The sequence below is a fragment of the Balaenoptera physalus genome, assembly GCF_965194825.1.
Source record: "Balaenoptera physalus genome assembly, chromosome: 16".
Taxonomy (NCBI): Eukaryota; Metazoa; Chordata; class Mammalia; order Artiodactyla; family Balaenopteridae; genus Balaenoptera; species Balaenoptera physalus.
In genome coordinates, this window is record NC_138898.1 from 4,802,992 (window position 1) to 4,822,880 (window position 19,889).

The following is a 19,889-nucleotide window of genomic DNA, read 5'->3' on the forward strand; positions in this document are numbered from 1 at the left end:
AAGACTCACCACTGACGGACAGCTCATGCGTTCCCCTCCTGCCTGTTTCCCACCTGGAGTGAACCTCCACATGATTCAGCACTGGAAGGTCTGAGCCTAGAACAGCGCAACACACTGTTGCATTAAAGGGCTCAGTAAGTGTGTGCAGCACAAACGAACACCAGACTTCCTCAGAGGCGATTCAACTCTGATTCTGACACGTTTCCTATAAACGAATGCCTAGTCCATAACTCTGATCTGAAATCATGATATATTTTTGTTCATACACAGGTTGAAGGTACTAAAAATGTTCACTTGTGTCAATAATGCCTTCGTCATTATTATTCTATGATAATTTTGTTTAAAGTTGCCCCCTCTAAAAAAATGAAAAGCAGATTTCATTGTAACAGCTATTCAAAGACGGTAAGCTCTTAAATAACCATGAATTCAAGAGTAAGGACACTGGGAGATAATTTTTTTAAATCTATTTTCTTGATTTAATTCTTAGCTCGCAAATTAATTCAAAGCTTTAGAAACAAAAATAAAGCTTTGCAACCAATGTGCCTTTAATGGCAGACAGTGGATTCCAATATCTCAGCAGAAAGCCTAATTATGTATCTCTTATTTTGAAAGAACCACACATAAAGAACCCTACACATACACATAACTTTCCCAAAGAAATCTCAGAATGCAAAGTGTTCTAAATTAATAAAGTAACCTACCTGATATCCTCGGAGAAGGCCAGCTACTGAGAAACATCACACCCATTATTACAGCAAAAAAAATCAAAACCCAAGAATACCCACTAATGACGCCATCAAAGGCACACTAGACGCCAGCTTGATTGAGATAGACTATACCAACCTTTAAGGCTGCTTATTCAACTCACTAGTTTCCTAGCTCCTTTGGAGCAAAAAGAAATAAAACTCAGTCTCCCATCAACTCCATGGGTGGGAAAAACTAGCCCAAAAGGCACCCTACTGTAGTGTAAGAATCTAATGGATAAAGTACTATGGAAGCGTAAGATCAAACTCAGGAAAGCTACCTGCAAAAGACATAAAGCTGGACAGCAAGGAACACCTTAGGAAACTGAAGGATATTTGGAGCTTATGTTAACAGATAAGCAATTACTATTAGAATATATAAAGAACTCTTATTAAGAACAAATATGTTGGGACTTCCCTGGTGACACAGTGGTTGAGAATCCGCCGCCAATGCAGGCAACACGAGTTATGATCCCTGGTCTGGGAAGATCCCACATACCGCGGAGCAGCTAAGCCTGTGTGCCACAACTACTGAGCCTGTGCTCTAGAGCCCGTGTGCCGCAACTACTGAAGCCCGCGGGCCTAGAGCCTATGCACCGCAACAAAGAGTAGCCCCTGCTCGTCGCAACTAGAGAAAGCCTGCACACAGCAACGAAGACCCAACACAGACCAAAAAAAACCCATATATATATATATGTATATATATATATATATATAAAACAAACATGCTAAATTCTTATGAATACTATACAGCAATTAAAAAGAATGAACTAGATCTGTATTTCAACAATAGATAGGTCTCAAAAAACATGTTAAGTGATACATACACCACAATACCACATTAGGTGATACAGAAAAAAAATGGAAATAGTTCACACTAAATTCCTCTGGAAAGTGAAGAAGAGATCTGGAGCATGAATGGGCAGATGTGGAGGACAGACATGTCTTCAAATTCTTGGTGAAGGTTTATTTATTAAAGAAAAACTTTACAACAAGTCTAACAAATTATTAACATTTAATTATTCTGTATTTGGGTGTTTATTAAATTATATGTATTTTTGTGTACTTACATTTTTTTTCCACAGGAAAAAAGCAATAGTTTAAGATCCAGACAATGTTCTGAGAGTATTTTCTTCTTGTCCAGAATGCTTTGTATACATAAAAATACTAGAATCCTGAATTGTGGAGTTGTTGAAAACCAATACACATACATCAATAGCCATTCTTGTGTAATTTTTATAAAAATCAAGGTTATTATTTAAAACACGTTTAGAGTTGAAGTGGTCTCATTAATTCAAGACAAAGACCCAAACCCAAAATTCTGACAAAATCTATTGTAAAAACTTTGAAGACTAGAAGCCTTTACCCATCTAGAGATAAATTCTTTTTTTTTTTCCCTGAAATTCATTTATTTTATTTATTTATTTTTGGCTGTGTTGGGTCTTTGTTGCTGCGCGTGGGCTTTCTCTAGTTGCGGTGAGCGGGGCTACTCTTCATTGTAGTGCGCAGGCGTCTTCATTGCAGTGGCATCTCTTGGTGCAGAGCACAGGCTCTAGGCGCGTGGGCCTCAGTAGTTGCGGCACACGGGCTCAGTAGTTGTGACTCACGGGCTCTAGAGCACAGGCTCAGTAGTTGTGGCGCACGGGCTTAGCTGCTCCGCGGCATGTGGGATCTTCCCGGACCAGGGCTCGAACTCGAGTCCCCTGCATTGGCAGGCGGATTCTCAACCACTGTGCCACCAGGGAAGCCCTAGAGATAAATTCTATGACTACTTTCGTTAATGCAACATTTCTTTCCTAAATAGAAAAATGGCTAAAAGTATTATATAAGAGCTGACGTTTTGTACATTCTACCTATATCCAGCACTAAAACAGATTATTTTAGGTAATGGGACACCTGTCTAGTGTGAATTTTATATCAGTTCTAAAAGTATCTTAGACTCAGTTTTCTTCCAATGCATAATCTTTGACCCACTGACTAACAAACATCTAGTAATTTTTCTTTATTTAGGAGACCAAATTTGTGATTAGGGTGATCATGAAATTAAACAAAAAGATAAGCAATATTCTACTTCTATTAAAATTCTACCTGTAAAGGAGAGTGGCAAAACATGACATTTTTTTCCACACAAAGCAGGAAGAATCAAGACAGATATTATGCCCAAATGAGTTATATGCATGATTAGAGAGCAAGGGGGTCCCAATTTCTCATGGTCATGGTTGTGGTTGGAACTTGACTGAGCTATAAATTAACAGTTCAAGTCAAGTGCCTAGAGTCAGTATCAGCAGAAGTAAAAATTTCCCCAAAATGTTCAACCTTCAGTGGAGATGACAACACATGAAAAACCTCCACACCAAAATCAAAACGTCCCAATTCACAGCAGACACAGAGGAGTGAAGCAAAAACACACTTAGCATTCTGCACCTCTATGGTCCAAGTCGAATTTTCAATTTGTGAACAATGAGAAATAGCAGAATGTGGTTTATCAGTTAGTATGTAGTCTGCTCTGGTTTCCTTTTCAGTAGAGAACCTAAGTGGCTACACAAGTGAAAAGAGATTATCAACCAGGTCAGCAGCTTCTTAAACAAATTCAACAAGAGGCCAGGGAAAAAGGCTGTGACACTTGGATGAAAAATATCTTCTATTTTCCCCTTTCTCTGACTTTGGAAATCATACTCATTCTTCAAAGTTTTGCTCACATGTCCTCTCTTTTGGAAAGGCTTACCTCATCTCTCAGTTGGAAAAAATTATTCCTCCCTATACTGTGTTCTAACGATAAGCTGAGAATTGCCAAATTTATATCCACAGCCTGACCCTCTCCCCTGATGTCCACTTACAGCTGTACTAAGCATCTCAAGTTTATCATGGCCAAAGAGCAGACTCCCATTCCCCACCCCCAAACCCACTGCTTCCCATCTCAGGAAAAGAAACCACCATTCACCAAAATGCTTGAGCCAAAAGCAGTTACCCTGGTTTCCTCTCTTCCACTCCTGCTCCACATTTAACCTTTCAGCCAGCTCTACCTTCAAAAGAGATTTGGAATCTGAGCACTTCTCATCCCATTCTCTCCACTGCCACCACCCTGGTCCAAGCCACAGTCTCTTGGCCTGGGTTATGGATAACTGTATGGATTATGGATGGATAGATGGATTATGGACAACTGTGTGGATGACGGATGGGTGGATGGATGACAGATGGGTGGATGGACTACGGATAACTGTATGGATGACGGATGGGTGGATGGATTACGTATAACTGTATGGATGACGGATGGGTGGATGGACGACAGATGGGTGGATGGACTACGGATAACTGTATGGATGACAGATGGGTGGATGGATGACAGATGGGTGGATGCATTACGGATAACTGTACAGATGACGGATGGGTGGATGGATGACAGATGGGTGGATGGATTACGTATAACTGTATGGATGACGGATGGGTGGACGGGTTATGGACAACTGTGTGGATGATGGATGGGTGGATGGATGACAGATGGGTGGATGGACTACGGATAACTGTATAGATAATGGATGGGTGGATGGATTACGTATAACTGTATGGATGACGGATGGGTGGATGGATGACGGATGGGTGGATGGATGACAGATGGGTGGATGGATTATGGATGGGTGGATGGATTACGGATAACTGTATAGATAATGGATGGGTGGATGGATTACGGATAACTGTATAGGTAATGGATGGGTGGATGGATTACGGATAACTGTATAGATAATAGATGGGTGGATGGATTACGTATAACTGTATGGATGACGGATGGGTGGATGGATGACGGATGGGTGGATGGATGACGGATGGGTGGATGGATTATGGATGGGTGGATGGATTACGTATAACTGTATGGATGACGGATGGGTGGATGGATGACGGATGGGTGGATGGATGACGGATAACTGTATGGATGATGGATGGGTGGATGGATGACGGATGGGTGGATGGATTATGGATGGGTGGATGGATGACGGATAACTGTATGGATGATGGATGGGTGGACGGGTTACAGATAACTGTAGCAGCCTCATGGCTTCCACACATACCACCATCCACACATCTCCCATAGCCTACTTTCCCCACACCGGCCATGGTCTTTTAAAAAGACTCCTGGTCAGAATCCTCCATGCCTTCCCACATCACAACAAAATCCAAAGTCCTTCCCGTGGCCTGTCTACCAAGAGCTCCTGCTTCCTCTCTGAGCCCATCTCCTACTGCACCGCTCCATCATTCCACCGCAGGCAAAGTGACTGTGCTGTTCCTTGAACACGCCAAGCCCATCACCATCCGAGGGCCATGCACTTGCCGTCCCCTCTCTCTCTAATGCTCTTCCTCCAGCTTGCACACTCATTTTACACAGGTCTCAGTTCAAACATCACCTTCTCGGAAACTCAGCCTTACCCAGTTACCCTCTTTAAAACAGAAACCACTCCCAACCAAACCCCTTTATCCTGCGTCCACCCCGACCCCCCATTCAGCACCTACCATCATCTGCTACCATATTATATGTATTTCCCATCCTTTTATGTAATGCCCATCTTCCCCACTAGAAGGTTTTGTCAGTTTTTTCATCTCGGTGTCTCAAGTACCTGGAACAATATTTAGCACATTGCAGGCATTCAGTAAGTAACTGACGACTGCAGAGTCCAGGTGCTGTGCTAGGCTCTCAAGCTAGAGAGATGGCACTGCTGCTCCCGGCCAGAACCCTGAAAACACAGAGTAAATACATTTGGAGAACCATCCCAGGACCCATCCAGAACTAATGAATAAGAATCTCTAGGGTTGAGGCTCTGGAATGATGTATCTTGAAAAAAAAATTATCAAACAATAGTAACATTAGTTAATACTTAACAGGTCTATTCTAAGCACTTTACATGTGCTAATTCACTAATCCTCCTAACATACCACAAAGTGAAGAATCTGAGGCACAGAAGTTAAATACTTTATCCCAGGTCATATAACTTTTACCTGGTAGATCCAGGATTCACATCCAAGCATTTTAGCCCCAGAGTTCACACTCTTAACTGCTGGGTTGTACACTACCTCTCATGGCACTGAATACCATGTGAAAGATAATATATAAAGTTTTGTGTAAACACAGGAGGGTGGGGAGTTGAACACTGAGGGGAAGTCCCAGAGTTTGAAAAGATGAAGGAACGTACATTCTGAGTCGGAGGAAGAGCCCTGGTGTAAGCACAGTGTGGTGTGATCAAAGTGCAAGAGGCCTTTGTAAGGGAGACCATATGGCTGCAGAAGAACGGGTTTGAGGGAAGGGAATGAACTGAGAACCCGGGGGGGGGGGGGGGCGGGAAATCATGTCTGCTTATGCTTTTCAAAAGTTTATAGTTTAAGTAAAAATAAGCTGTAAAACCGTAAACTTACACAAGTCTGGTAATGAGCTCTGTGGAAGGAAATGAAAGGAAGAATATTAAAAATGACTCTAGGAAGGCAGGTATGAGGAAGGAAAATGGGTTCTGAAAAGTATTCACCGCCTCTGCCAGCATTCAGGAGAAACCAGATATAAGAGGAGATGTACTCACACATCTGTGTGTGTGTGAGTGTTTAAATATCTTAGTTGTTTAAAATGGAGAATAAAAGCCGAGATTGTTTTAAAAATAAAGAAGTGAGACCCAGTTTTGAAAGGCTGTGATGCTGGCCTAAGAATTTTGAACACTAACCTGTAGTATTGAGGGAGCCAACGAAAATAAAGAAATGACATGATCAATTTCAATTTTTTAGAAAATAACTCTGAAAAGTGTATCCAGGATAGCCTGAAGGGTGAGGGAAGTAGGGAGTAAATTAGAAACAGGGAGTTGGGACATGGGGCAATAATACTGAAGAGAGAGGGCCTACACTCAGGATATGGCACTGGGCAGAAACAGAAGCAAAGGGGTGCAGGAGACGCTGTTGATGAAAATGGACTGACTAGATGTGAGCAGTGTGGGATAAGGGCAGGGAAAGACGAGGTTAGGATTTCTGGCTTACCCCTCTGGGTGCAAGGGCCATTCCCAAGATATGGCAGACACGTTCAATGGGGAACGAGAGCATAAACCATGAATGCAGCACGGAATATGCCAAGTCCTGAGGTGTTTTCACGACCACCAGATAGGCAGGAATGATGGGTAGGCAGATAGCCTAGAGATCAAAAGATCTGCTTGGAGATGGAGATTTGGAAGTTTTCTGCGTAGAAGTGAGAGGTGAAGGAATTATTAATGAGACAACACAGAGAATGCTTAAATGGAGAAAACTGAGGAGAGAAGTTTGGGGAATGTCAACATCCAGTAAAAGATGATAAACGGCTGGGCAGTTCACCAGAAAAGTCAAAGACAAAAGTCACAAAGAGAAACCTGGTGAACTGAGAAGGGCTTCAGTGGAGGGGTAAGGAATGAGAATTGAAAGGAAAGTGAAGACGTAAACCAGTCATTGAGATTCACTGCTTCCAAAAATTTACCTGTGATGTAAGACCAGGCATTTGCTTAAGTGGGGGAAGATCTGGAGGAATGTGATTTCTTTTTAGGACGGGGAAACTTAAGCATGTTTGTAGGCACCGGGAAAGCATCAAGTAGAACAGAAAGTTGAGACACCAGAAATAGAGAGGCTGACTAATGGAGCAAGATACCACAAGTGATGGAAAAGGAATGGGGTAAAGCACACTAGGTGAACAGGTGGTGGAGGTGGTGCTGAGTCTCTGAAACAGGAGGGGAGGATGGTGAAAACGTAAGTTTGCAGAAGAGAGAAAAGTGACCAATACTTGGTAGAATATCTTTATTTTCTGAGTGAAAGGCACTATGTCCACATCGATCAGCGGCACACAGCAGGCCTTGTTGATGGGTTTCACCGTTCCTTTCCACAGAAAGTTTTCTTTTCTTCTTCCCTTCTCACATTTCTCAACCTGGACATTAACTCCCTGAGAACGTGCCTTGTGCCACGCATTACGCTAAGCACTGGGATCAGGGATAAAAGACATAATCCAGAAAAGGCAAAGGCCCTGTTGATTAACAGGGAAGGCAGGCAAGTAACCAAACACAACTCACCACGGTAAGTGCAGGGGCACAGGGGACAGGCACAATGTGAGTGGAATGTCAGGAAATGACCTCAAAGTGCAGGGGGGAGTGGTGCAACAGGAGGAGGAATGAACTCACCTTGAGTGATGGAAACAACACATGCAAAAGCTCTACAACCAGGGAGGACCAAAGGCCAGAGCACAAGCATGAGGAAAGGTGATGCTGGAGAGGTCAAGGGCACAAATGATTTTCCAGGTCTTGTTAAAGAATTTAAAAGTTATTCTTTTGGCAATGGGTAGACATTTAAAGATTTTAAGAAAGCAAGAGAACTAATAAGAACCTGCTGTATAAAAAATAAACAAAATAAAATTCAAGGGCTTCCCTGGTGGCGCAGTGGTTGAGAATCTGCCTGCCAATGCAGGGGACACGGGTTCGAGCCCTGGTCTGGGAAGATCCCACATGCCGCGGAGCAACTGGGCCCGTGAGCCACAATTACTGAGCCTGCGCGTCTGGAGCCTGTGCTCCGCAACAAGAGAGGCTGCGATAGTGAGAGGCCCGTGCACCGCGATGAAGAGTGGCCCCCGCTCGCCGCAACTAGAGAAAGCCCTCGCACAGAAACGAAGACCCAACACAGCCATAAATAAATAAATAAATAAAATAAAATAAAATTCAAAACTTCAAAAAAAAAAAAAGCAAGAGGTAAGCTGAGATTCGCACATTTGAAAGTGCCATCAATACGGAGAGAAGAAAGAGGACTCAGACAGGAAAACCAGGTAAGAAGCTATTACAGTCATCCGGGAGAAAAATGAGGCCGCCATAGAGGGGACAAGGAAGAAGGGACAGAGCTGAGTCATGCGCTTTCTGAGTTTGAGTCACTCCACTGTGTGGACGTGCGTACCATTCAAGGAGGTATGTGTAGGAAGAGGAGATTTGGAGAAAAAAGGAAAAGGGAGCGGGGAAGAATACATTTTGGGGCATGCTGCATTTGAAGTATCTGCAGCCCTACATACGGGCTCGGGTCAGGCCTAGGATCATTCGTAAATGCTGTTAGAAGCCAAGGGTACTGGCAGAAGAGCTCCTGGACGGGGAAAAAGGAAGACGGGTGGGGACACTGAGAGACAAAGAGAAGAGGAGCAAGAAGAGGGGAGGAAGGAAAACCTGTACCCCTCAGCCTCATCCACAGGACTCCATAAGGAGTGGGTAAAAATGGCCAAATGGGTGGAAGAAAGCCAAAAGAGGGTGATTAAGGAGGTAAAGGGAAAAGTGTCAAGTAGCCCAATGGCAACAGGTGTCAAATGCTACAGAGGGTACACAGGAGGTAAAGAATAAAAATACAACAACAGATGCAGTAATGAAGCAATAAAGTTCCCAGGCAATGACTTTGGGAGTGAATGGGTAGTGAGAAAAAGGTGATTAAGACTATTTGCAGAAGCTTGGTAGGATAAGCTACTTCCAGAAGGGAGTAGCTAGGGAGAGCAAACGAGACTGAGAAAGCAGTTATTCTTTTTTAAAGGCAGGCAGGACAGCACTCAGACATTTACTGAAGAGGACTAATTGCCAAAGCGCTGTGCTCAAAGTGAGGCACATAGAGGAAAAAAAAGAAACAATCTTACTAGGAAGGGCAAAGGCAACAAAGGCATTCATTTAAAAATTTTTTGAAAGAATAAAATAAAGAGACCCAAATAAACTGACCAAGTTTTCTCTGGATTTCTCCAGATGACCTCTCTTGTTTCTTCCACCTCCGCCTTCTCAGCAAGATTAGAGGTCAACTAGGCACCCACAGTAAACTGTGATCCTCCTGTCCCCAAGTTACATGAGAAGTTTTGAATGAGTGTATCTGCAGATTCTCCAAGGAGTGATTCATGGTTTTTCTTCATCCAATTAGTAAAGCAGTGTCTGACTTAGAAAAGGTCAAAAAGCACGGATTTAGATTTTCAGAGCAGTCCATCAGGATACACTTATATGCCAACAAATCAATTCAACCAACAGAATGAGAATTCAAATAAGCCTCCACAAGGACAAACTTTTGGTTTTTCAGCAAATCCCTCTTTTTCTTCATGTGTATGCTTCTATTTCAAATGGTCAAACCAAACACTGAAAAGATGACCAAGTCCAACTTCTTTGGCGTTACTAGCAGAAGAAAACAATTAAGAAAAGAATATATTCTATTAGTTACCACTGGGGAAAACTAAAGAAACAAAACCTATAGGAGCTTGCATTCTATAGCATGGAAGACAAAGCAATCAGTAAATAAAGCACAAGGAGAGAATAACATAAACAAAACATGCAGTGGTACACAATTTGTACAGTTTGAGGTGATGCAGAAAACACTGGAACTGGATAAGAATATCCAAGAATACTCAAGAAAGGTTACTAGAATATAGTGAGCTTTGCAACAGGAACAAGAGGGCTCATTAATTAAAGATTTGAGAGCCCACTAGTGCAAAGCAATGGTAGGTTCTAAGAGAAATACAAACTCCAGTTTCTGCCCTCATGGGCTTTCCATCTTTCTTCTTCAGCGAAAATAAATTTTAATCACATGTTTTCAAGACTAGCGCTGGCAGGAACACCAAGCGGCACTGAGTTCAAGCTTCCTCATCCAATAGAAGAGGAAATCAAAGCTGGGTGGGGAGGTGAGCTGAGCGCCTCTAAGTTGACGGCCAGAGTAGGAACGGAAGCCTCCCTTTGTAATACAAAGCACACAAGCCGTAGAGGCTTGAAAGCCCGAGGTGCAAATTATGCATTCCACCAAGTGCTGGGCCCAGTTTCTCTCATTTTTAAAATGGAGATGATGATAATACTGGCTGTTTACCTAGATTTGAACTGCTTGTGACGTGGCTTGGAACACTTAGTTCCTTGGGTTCTCTAAAGGCTGGAGGGGGCTCCGAGAATGGAGAGGAAGAGAAAACTGACCTAGGTACTATTCCTTTCCTTCCCTTTTTTCTACTATACTGCAAATGTTGCTGAGTGATGTAATTAAAAGGCAAAATAGTACCCAATCAACCTGCACTGTTTGTGATGACAGACACTGAGGTAATAAAGGACTTGGAGTGGGGAGTGGGTGGTAGAAGGAAAGGTGTGGGTGATAACATTAGCACATAATTTCCAACATTAATACATGAATGACACAATCAGAAGTGATCAAGTTAGAACAAAAGTTCTTAGAGGAAAACAGAATTAGCACAAAGATTTTTTTAATCAGTCGCTTTAACGTTCCAGAACAACTCTGCACTTCGTGGAAGCAGTGACAAAGAAGCCATTACTAGATTACAATGAAAATTAAGCACCTTTCCTTCCTTTTTATATCTCGTTTCTCTTTCACGCCTCCTTCTCAATTCCCACTGTCCTATTTCCAGCCCTCCTTTCATCTTCCTAACAACATAATAAATAAGAAAATCCCGGGCCTTCCTAGTGAGCCACACTCCCACTAACTTTTTAAAGGAAGCAATACAGCCAACGTAATGATGAACAACATGGGCTTTGCAGTCAGATCTTGGTTCCAGCCCCAGTTCTACCTCTAGTTCAGGTTATGAACCTGAGGATCATATCCATCTACTTCCCAGACCTGTTTTAAGAATAAATGAGGGCTTCCCTGGTGGTGCAGTGGTTGAGAGTCTGCCTGTCAATGCAGGGGACACGGGTTCAAGCCCTGGTCTGGGAAGATCCCACATGCCACGGAGCAACTAGGCCCGTGAGCCACAACTACTGAGCCTGCGCGTCTGGAGCCCGTGCTCCACAACAAGAGAGGCCGCGATAGTGAGAGGCCCGCGCACCGCGATGAAGAGTGGCCCCCGCTTGCCGCAACTAGAGAGAGCCCTCGCACAGAAACAAAGATCCAAACACAGTAGCCATAAATTAATTAATTAAATTAAAAAAAAAAAAAAGAATAAATGAGCACTTACAGAAAAACGCCTAGCGCACGTCACAGATCCCAAATCCCACCTTTCCTGTGAGGTTCAAACCCCAAAGCAGAATTAACAGTTTTTTCTAAGCTCCCAGGGAGGGACAGCCCATAAGTGTCCCATTTCCACGTTCTCCTCCATCCCTCCACCACCTGGAGGCTGGCAACCCTAAGGGCCGGGGCTCCTCTCCAGTCCCCACTCCGGTGCCTGGCCCACAGGAAGCTTTCAGGATGCGGTGACCAAACCAACCCTGAGTCACAGGTATGCTATACTCCGTCAGACAACAGGGGGGTCATCTGTTCATGAAGTAAACCTCAAAGGATGAGCTGTGGAAAAGGAAGAAACCCCAAATACTCCCAATCGGACAATCATCTATTACGCACACAATCATCATACCCATGCATGTCTCTAAACCCTCTCCAATCTGATTCATATGCATGGATGTCATCATTTGGGGAAATGATGACTTCCCAAAGCATACCTCCTACAGAATAAAACAGCACTTTCTGATATTCACCTTGAGTTTTTCTCTTTCAACATCTGAGAAATCTCTGTTATATGTTAATTCACACTTATTTGTTTCTCTCCCTTTGTAGCCCCACTTGTAAGGTTTAAGGTAGACCTATGAAGGTCCCTTATTTCAGACCTTCCTATCTTAATAAGCACCCTTTTGAACTCTAAATTCCCACTTTACAAATGTGCAAACCTGTGAAATCTCTACCTGTAAGTTTCACCCTACCTTCCAAAGACTCCAGAGCAGATTTGCAAATTACTCGAAAGTTAAATGTGTTCTAAATATACAGAATCATTAAACACCAACAATATCTGTTATAAAAAGTGAATATTCACAAGGTAAATCAAAGAATGCTTTGGAGTCACCAGCATGAACTTTTTAAAAAGTATGCTGAGAAATCGCTCCTAAACATTCCACAAATAATAATTCTTAATTAATTAACATTCTTAAGAAATTATCCTGACAGCTCCTAACACTTCCTTAATGGTTAAAAATTCTCTGCCTCCCTCCCTCCAAAACGAAGCCCTTTATGAGTTCATTCTAGAGTCGATGTGAAAGAAATGGGCTTTGACGCCAGACAAACCTGCGTTGCATCCTTGCACCACTGTTTACCACAGTGGCCTCATCCAGGAGCCGGCTCCCTAACCACTGAGTAACTCACATCACAGGACTGTGTTGTAGATTAACTAATAAGATGAAGAACATAAAGCATCTACCACAGTCCCTAGACTTTGTGGTCTACCTTCTGGAAACTAAGCATTTATCTTCTAGAAATGTTCATTCTTCCCTTACTTTTTCTTTCCTCTCATATTGCAAAATGAATGTCAGCTCCACTATGGCCACTGCTTTTAACTCCAGACCCACCCTACTGCGGGGTCTACTAAGTGGTGGACCTCCACCACTTAGCCCCTTACAAATATGCCCTCTGCTCCCAGCTCCCTTGGCACGGGGTTCTGTGCCTCTCCAATCCTTGAGCACCCTCCAGCCTTTAAAGACAGCCCAAGGAACTTACAGTCATAAAGGTTACAAGCCACATCACACGCAATTCAAATCTAGGTAAACGGTCCAGGGGGCCATAACACTGTCTTCAGGTACAATCCAAAAGACAAAACAGTCTCAATCTCTTTCTCCCCCAAAATATTTATTTCCCTAACACCCCTCCCAAATAGGCTAAGGTTGTAAGATCCTACTGAAATGCCAACTGGATGCTAATTCAAACACATCATGGGTACCTGTGAGAATGTGTGCACATCAGCAACACTTTAGGTGCCCACATGGGCGTGCACACACAAACACAGCCAAAAGCCTGACTGAAGACACTACTTGACACAGATGAAAAGAAACAGTAACCTGCTAGTCAAAAACTGATAATAACCCCTCTGAAAGGATGAAGGAAAACTCTAGGAAGGTATTTCTATACCTTTACAGTTTTGTGCCATTAATGCTAAATTATTAAAAGAAAGCACTTCAAGATTTTTCCCTTGGGACTATGGCATTTTCTCAACGATTTTTTTTTTTCCATGCAAGGGGGAAAATCCAAAAACACATTAAGGCATTGTTTCTAGACATCAACAGCTTTTGTTAAAACAACATATTTAACATTTTGAAAAACAGATATTCTAGAGATATTATTTTGCCACACTGGTATTTTTTAAAATAGTCTTAAAATGACTGTCAAGTTCAGTAATTTTGTTCCCATAATGAAGTTCTTTAAACAACTGTTGTTTTTGTAAAGCTAGCAGCCTAGGTCTGTCAGGTAAAAACTTCAAAGAATGTGCACATCCACCGAGCAAGGGCCAAAGCAATCCTGGATATGCTATGCTGATGACAGCCTGAGAGGGGCCTAGAATGATAGAAAAGGAGGAAGCAAGCCTGGAAACCATAATGCAACTTTGTTTTTAACACAATCCCCAGTGCAAAATAACTGCTCAGAAGGCTTTTATTTTATTAAAGACACTCAATGGCAACCTTGTCTTGACTAATGGAACTCAGCACTCTTTGTGTTCGTCTTTCTTGTCATCTTGCTGAAAGTTTTGCTCATTTGTTCCAAATCATGGTCATCCTTCAGATGGCAAATTTTTCAAATACAAGTGGGAGATATATGATGCAATCTTGGAGATAATTCCTTATGTCAAAATTCAAGTTTCAGGTTCTAAAATTCAAGCCTAAGGGTAGTATTTGAGTATAACCAATATAGTTTACTCCCTTGATTCCTCCCCTAATTTTCAGCTACTTAGTGGTAATATTACAGGGTCAAAGTTCTCAGTATTTTGCCTTCAGCACTGGAAGGAAAGATGCTATATAATTTTAATAAATAAAAGATAGTGTTAATAATGTTTAAGAGTTCACCTCTTTAATAAGCATCAATTCAGACTAATTATTTTAATAAATCCACACTTGGATGCAAAGCTACCAGGTTTATTATGAAGAAAACTGTGTTCATGTTACAACCGCACACAACAAGGAACTATCACCATATAAGCACATAGCCGAGAACTATCCATTTCTTCCTTAAGGAGTTAACTGTGAAGAAGAGAAGTAAATAAGTGGGTAAAAGTAAGTTAACTTCTACTTCACATTCTTCTCCCAGGAAAAAAACTCAGAAGTAAATAACACAATCTATGAAGATTTAAGTTTGACTAAAGGTTGGTAAGTTTAATGCCACTTGCTTCTGATAAGCAAGCTGGTTAATAATTAAATAAATGAAGATAATCTATTCAGGATGGATTTAAACCACTACCATAAAGAATCTTAAGCACACTGCTGACACTTTGTTGTGCTGTAAAACACAGTCTCCTCTACGTGATCATGAAATGTTAAGGAAATCAATGCTATGCTAAAACTAGAGAATTAATGCTGTAATTAGCATCTGAAAGATAATTACTGCATTGAACAGACTATATCTACAAGGTGTTATATTTTTTAGCTTCCTAAATACTAAACTTCACGTTAACTTAAGAGGGTGAACTAATGATTCTAAGCACACTTTCCTTATACAAAAGAGACTGTCCCTAACCTATCTACCCAAGTTCCTATTTCCTCCCCAAAGTGGTAATCAACCACACCAATCCAGTGGTGCTACCCCACCTGTGACCCACACTGACCAACAGCAGGACTACCTGAGACTTCTAGAAGGCCACTGGTTTAGTCACACAACAAAGCAAAAGTAATGAGTCCACAGCAGGTTTAAATCTTAACTAATCAGCTCATGAGGACAGTTAACTGACCATTCTCAGGTGACACTATCACGAGATGGGGGAGAATGCTAGGATGTGAAGAAGGATTAAGAGTCCTGGGCAATGACCAAGAAAATACAAGACATACTACTTACCATGGATGGAATCAATGGAAGGGGGAGGAGAGGAGAAAGAAAAGAGATACAAAATGCCCTGAGAGTGACTCATTCAAAAAGCTCTCATTGAGCTGGGCAACAAGTGGGACCTCAGAGTGACAAAGAAAATGATTTGGCCTTGGAAGAGGTAAGAGCAACAGAAAGGGCAACAATGCAAAGCACACACTTCACAGGTTTTAAAAGCCCTTAACTCTTTCAGAAAGGTGTCCCCAATCCAAAGAGATCCTACTGTTTCACCAAGGCAAATGTCACAGTGTCATGCTTCTTTCAGGAGGCCAGGAATCTTTCTCCTTTTGACACTTAACACAACGCAGCACGGCACTTTCTGTAAGACTGAACGAGGTCCTGTAAGTCTTTGTCCTCTTTTCTTCTGCAACATCCTTAACTTCAAAAGAATCACACAAAATGCCCAAGACGAAAAAGAATCCAACATATACAACCCCATATCATTTTAGGCTGCACTTAAAAGATGACTAATTTTTTTCCTCTGGATGACAGGCATATTAATTATTATCTTCTTAAGAAAAGTCAGCTTACGAGTTTGATTCACCTAAGTGAACCGTCTGAAGTCAGAATCATCACCCCAAGTAATCTGGAAGACACCAGTTAAATGTGCCAGTTCTCATCCTGAAACGAATGCTGTCTATACAGCAAAACAGGGTACTGAGCCTCTATTCTGATTTCACAATCTTAGTCCTCAGTTTAAAACTAACCAACAAATAAATCATAAAGTGGTTTACATATGCCTGCAGATGCCTCTTCTGAAGCCACAAGCCAACAGCCTTCAACAATTTGACACCGTAACTTTCCTGGATCACTTCCCTAGCAAAAATATCCAGTGACTTTGGCCATCATTACTTTGGTCAACCCAAGGCCAGAGACAGATCACTCTTCTTTGCCATACCTTTCAGGTAAAGAAGTTGAAATGATGAAACCAGTGGTGTAAATACAACCAATCTCTGCATAATATTGCACATTTACAAAGCAGCTGAACAGCCATAATACCAACAAAACTTTCTACACGAGGCAAGGGAGATATGAGCGCCATTCCCATGGAGTAAAGAGTAATCCCAGGCTTTGGGGAGCAAAGTGGCCAGCCCAAGGTCAAACATCACTAAGTAAAAGAAATGGGACAAAAACTTTAATTTTCTCCAATTAGTGCCTCTTTCTATAACATCACATTAGAGGAGAGTGTATGTACTAGGGGTGGGGTTAAGGTTGCAGGGGATCAATCAAGGAAGAACTAGCTGAGGAGACACGGCACAATATGAACTTGGACACTGGCTGTGTCTGTGCACAGAGGCCTTAGAAGACCTGGTTCCTGTCTACTAGCCAGCCTCATCTCCTCCTCTGCCTCGTGACCCCAACAAATGCTCTTTGTCACTGTCATTCCGAAATACTACTGGCATCCCAAAGGAGCCCAATCATCTCAGTCTTCGTGCCTCTGTACATGCAATTTCCTCCACCTGACATGCTCCCCAACCATTTCTTCTTTTCACCTGCTTCCATTCGACCTTTAAACCCTGCTCAAATGACACCTCCTTCAGGAGCTGACCTCCTTAGAGCTCTCAGAGTACTCTGGATTACCTTGTATCACTGCGCTGTTCCGGCTGATTCTGTCATCTGCTCTCTTCCCTAGACCTAAGTTCTGGGGTGGGGGGCTGAGGGAGAGCAGGGGCCTACATGTGACGTGACTCATCTTCTCCTGGTACCTGACACATGCAGCAGGCACTGAAATGCCTGTGGACTAAAGGAATGAACGTGCCAGTCCCCAGGAGTAGCTAAGCCAGGCTTCCAGGGTAGAGGACTTCAGATAACTCAAGTGGAAACCATCACCCTCCACGTTCACCTGAGTTACCTGGATTCCTTTCTCAGGCGGGCTGCTCTAGAAGGCCATGAGAACATCACATAAGCTACAGCACGGTTGTGGAATTATAATCCATGTTAAGTTTTTGGGGTGTTTGTTTTAACTGGGAAACCTTCAGTTGTTTATACATTTGGAGTCACTTCCAAATGTGACAAACTGGAGACTGTTAACCTGGGACGCTAAGTGACAGCCACAGCACTGGAGTATTTCCCAGGGGTCGGACAGCATAACCGTTAAACAGCGTGAACTCTGAAGTCTGGGTTCAAATGTGCCATTTGCTAACTGAGTAACTTTGGGTCAGTTACCGGACACTACCTCCTGCCGGTACATTTAAAGAGGGGTGCCTTGTGGCCAGCAGGCATTCCAATGCCACAGACATCTATCGAGCGGCTACCCTGGGCCAAGTGCTGGCGACACAGCGCCGACCTGGCCGTCCAACGCAAGCATAGTCTCACCATGCCAGCCTGTCTTATTTCCTGCACAGCACTTATTACCACTACCTGAAACACTCTCGTGTGCTGGCTTGTCGCCCCTCCCTACAAGGTCAGCTTCACAAGAGCAGGGGTCTTGTCTGTCTTGTCCATTCCTATCTCTCAAGGGCCAAGCGATGTCTGCTACACAGTTACTCAGTCCCTTTGGAAAGCAGGAATGGCCAAGTCAGATGAAATCCCCCGGCGCTGATATTTTGCTGGAGAAAGTAGGGAGAAAAGATTAAAAATAAAGGTACACATTTCAAGGGGCTCTGGCTCGCCACAAACACATGTGGCCCCCTGGGCTTCCTCGGGCTCCAGTCCCAGGCGGCTCCGGGGAGGAAAAAGATCTCGCCACCTGACAGCCCCGCACGACTGCAGAGACATGAGCAACGGGCACGAGGAAGGCAGGAGAAGGAAAGCTGGGCCACACGTCCCGTCGGAACGTGTGCGGACGTTCCTTTCGTTCATTTGCTCAACAGGTACTTATTAGGCTCCTAAGGCGTGCGGGGCATAAAGCAGAGACGTGACAAAGTCCTGCCCTCATGGAGCTTCCCTTCTATCATACAGACACGGTACACAAGTGCGTAAAGTGGTCCTTTCAAGGAGTGGTAAAGTGCCGAGCTGCCACGAGCAGTTACGCGACAGGGGACGGCCGGTCAGCGAGAGGCGACCTCTGACCCGGGACCTGAGCCTCCTCGGCACAGGCGGCCGCCGGGGCCCACACTCAGTGAGGAGGCCGCATACGGCACAGGAACGGCCACAGCGGCAACGAGGCGACTGTCTCGAGGGCGAGGCGCGGGAGGCTGCGGAGGAGCAGGCCCTGGACTCCCGCGCCGGACGCCGGGCTCTCGGGGCCCGGGGAGCGCGGGCGCGCGGGCGGGCGGGCGCCGCGGCCGGGAGGCCGACGTCACCACCGCGCCGCCGGGCCCTCCGGAGCGCGGGCCGGAGCGGGGGCGCGGGGCGGCGGGCCTCCGGGCTTACCTCGGAATTTGAGCTCGTGCTGCGGCTCGAGGCTCAGGACCTGCTCCACCTTCGCCATGTTCCTCGGCGGCGGGACACCTCGGGCGGGCAGACCCCTGAGAGGTCACCTGAGGCGGCAGGCGTGAATGCTGCGCCCACTTTAAATTTGGAAAGGGGCGGGGGCCGGCCGGGGCGCGGGCGGGGGTCGCCTACGGGGTGCGCGCGGGGGGGGCCGGCCTACGCGGTGCAGGCGCAGGGGCGGAGGGCGAGGGCGAGGCCGCGGTGCCCAGCGAGCGCACGGTACGCACGCACGCACGCACGCAGCGACGCACGCACGCACGCAGCAGGCCGGCCGCCACGGCCCGGCGCGCGCTCGGGCGGTGGAGAGCTGAGCGCGCCGAGCCCCCTATCGGGCAGTGCGCAGGCGCGGCGCTTGCCTCGGGGGCGGAGCTGCCGGACGGCAGGGGGTGGGGCGTTGCGCAGGTCCGGGGGAGGGGCGGGTGCGGGACGCCCAGAATTGAGGACCGTCCGCCTGAAGATTATTTTTTCAGCGCCTGTGGGGGCCAGGCTTTGTGTTAAGTGCTTTACTCAATAATAATAATTAATAAGAATGAACTTCCACTTTCCCCTGCTAATGTGGTGCCAGGCATTTAGAGATTTTGAATAATAATGAAAGTACTATTTATTCTTATTATAAATATGACGTCTGTGGGTGAATGATGTGTGCTAGGCACGATGATGTATGGTAAACAATAAATATAAATTTAGTAAGCTACCAATTATTGCTTGCTTATTTTGTGCCACTCTGCTGAACGCTTTGGATAACAACAGCATCAATTATAATAAATAAAAGCTACTCTACATTAAATGTTTACTATGTAACAAGCACTGTGCTGAATCCTGTGCTACTAAATGCAGCAAATATTTAGAAATACAATGATCAGAAATATTGACCTGGTTCCTACCCTCTCACTAGAGCCCATAGGAGAGGCAACCCTTGAATAAATAACTGCACAAAAAAAGTACATGATTAAAAATTACTGAGACCCCTGGACT

At 44.3% G+C, this 19,889-nt stretch overlaps 1 protein-coding gene across 1 annotated transcript in view; it reads right to left on the reverse strand.

Moving 5' to 3' along the window:
• Nucleotides 1–19,206, reverse strand: part of VAPB (VAMP associated protein B and C) — a 55,383-nt gene extending 36,177 nt beyond the window's left edge. The window contains exon 1 of the mRNA XM_082428346.1: nucleotides 18,855–19,206. Coding sequence (XP_082284472.1) covers nucleotides 18,855–18,912 — 58 coding nt within the window. The 5' untranslated portion in view covers nucleotides 18,913–19,206. The remainder of the gene's footprint in view (nucleotides 1–18,854) is intronic.
• Nucleotides 19,207–19,889: the final 683 nt, after the last annotated feature.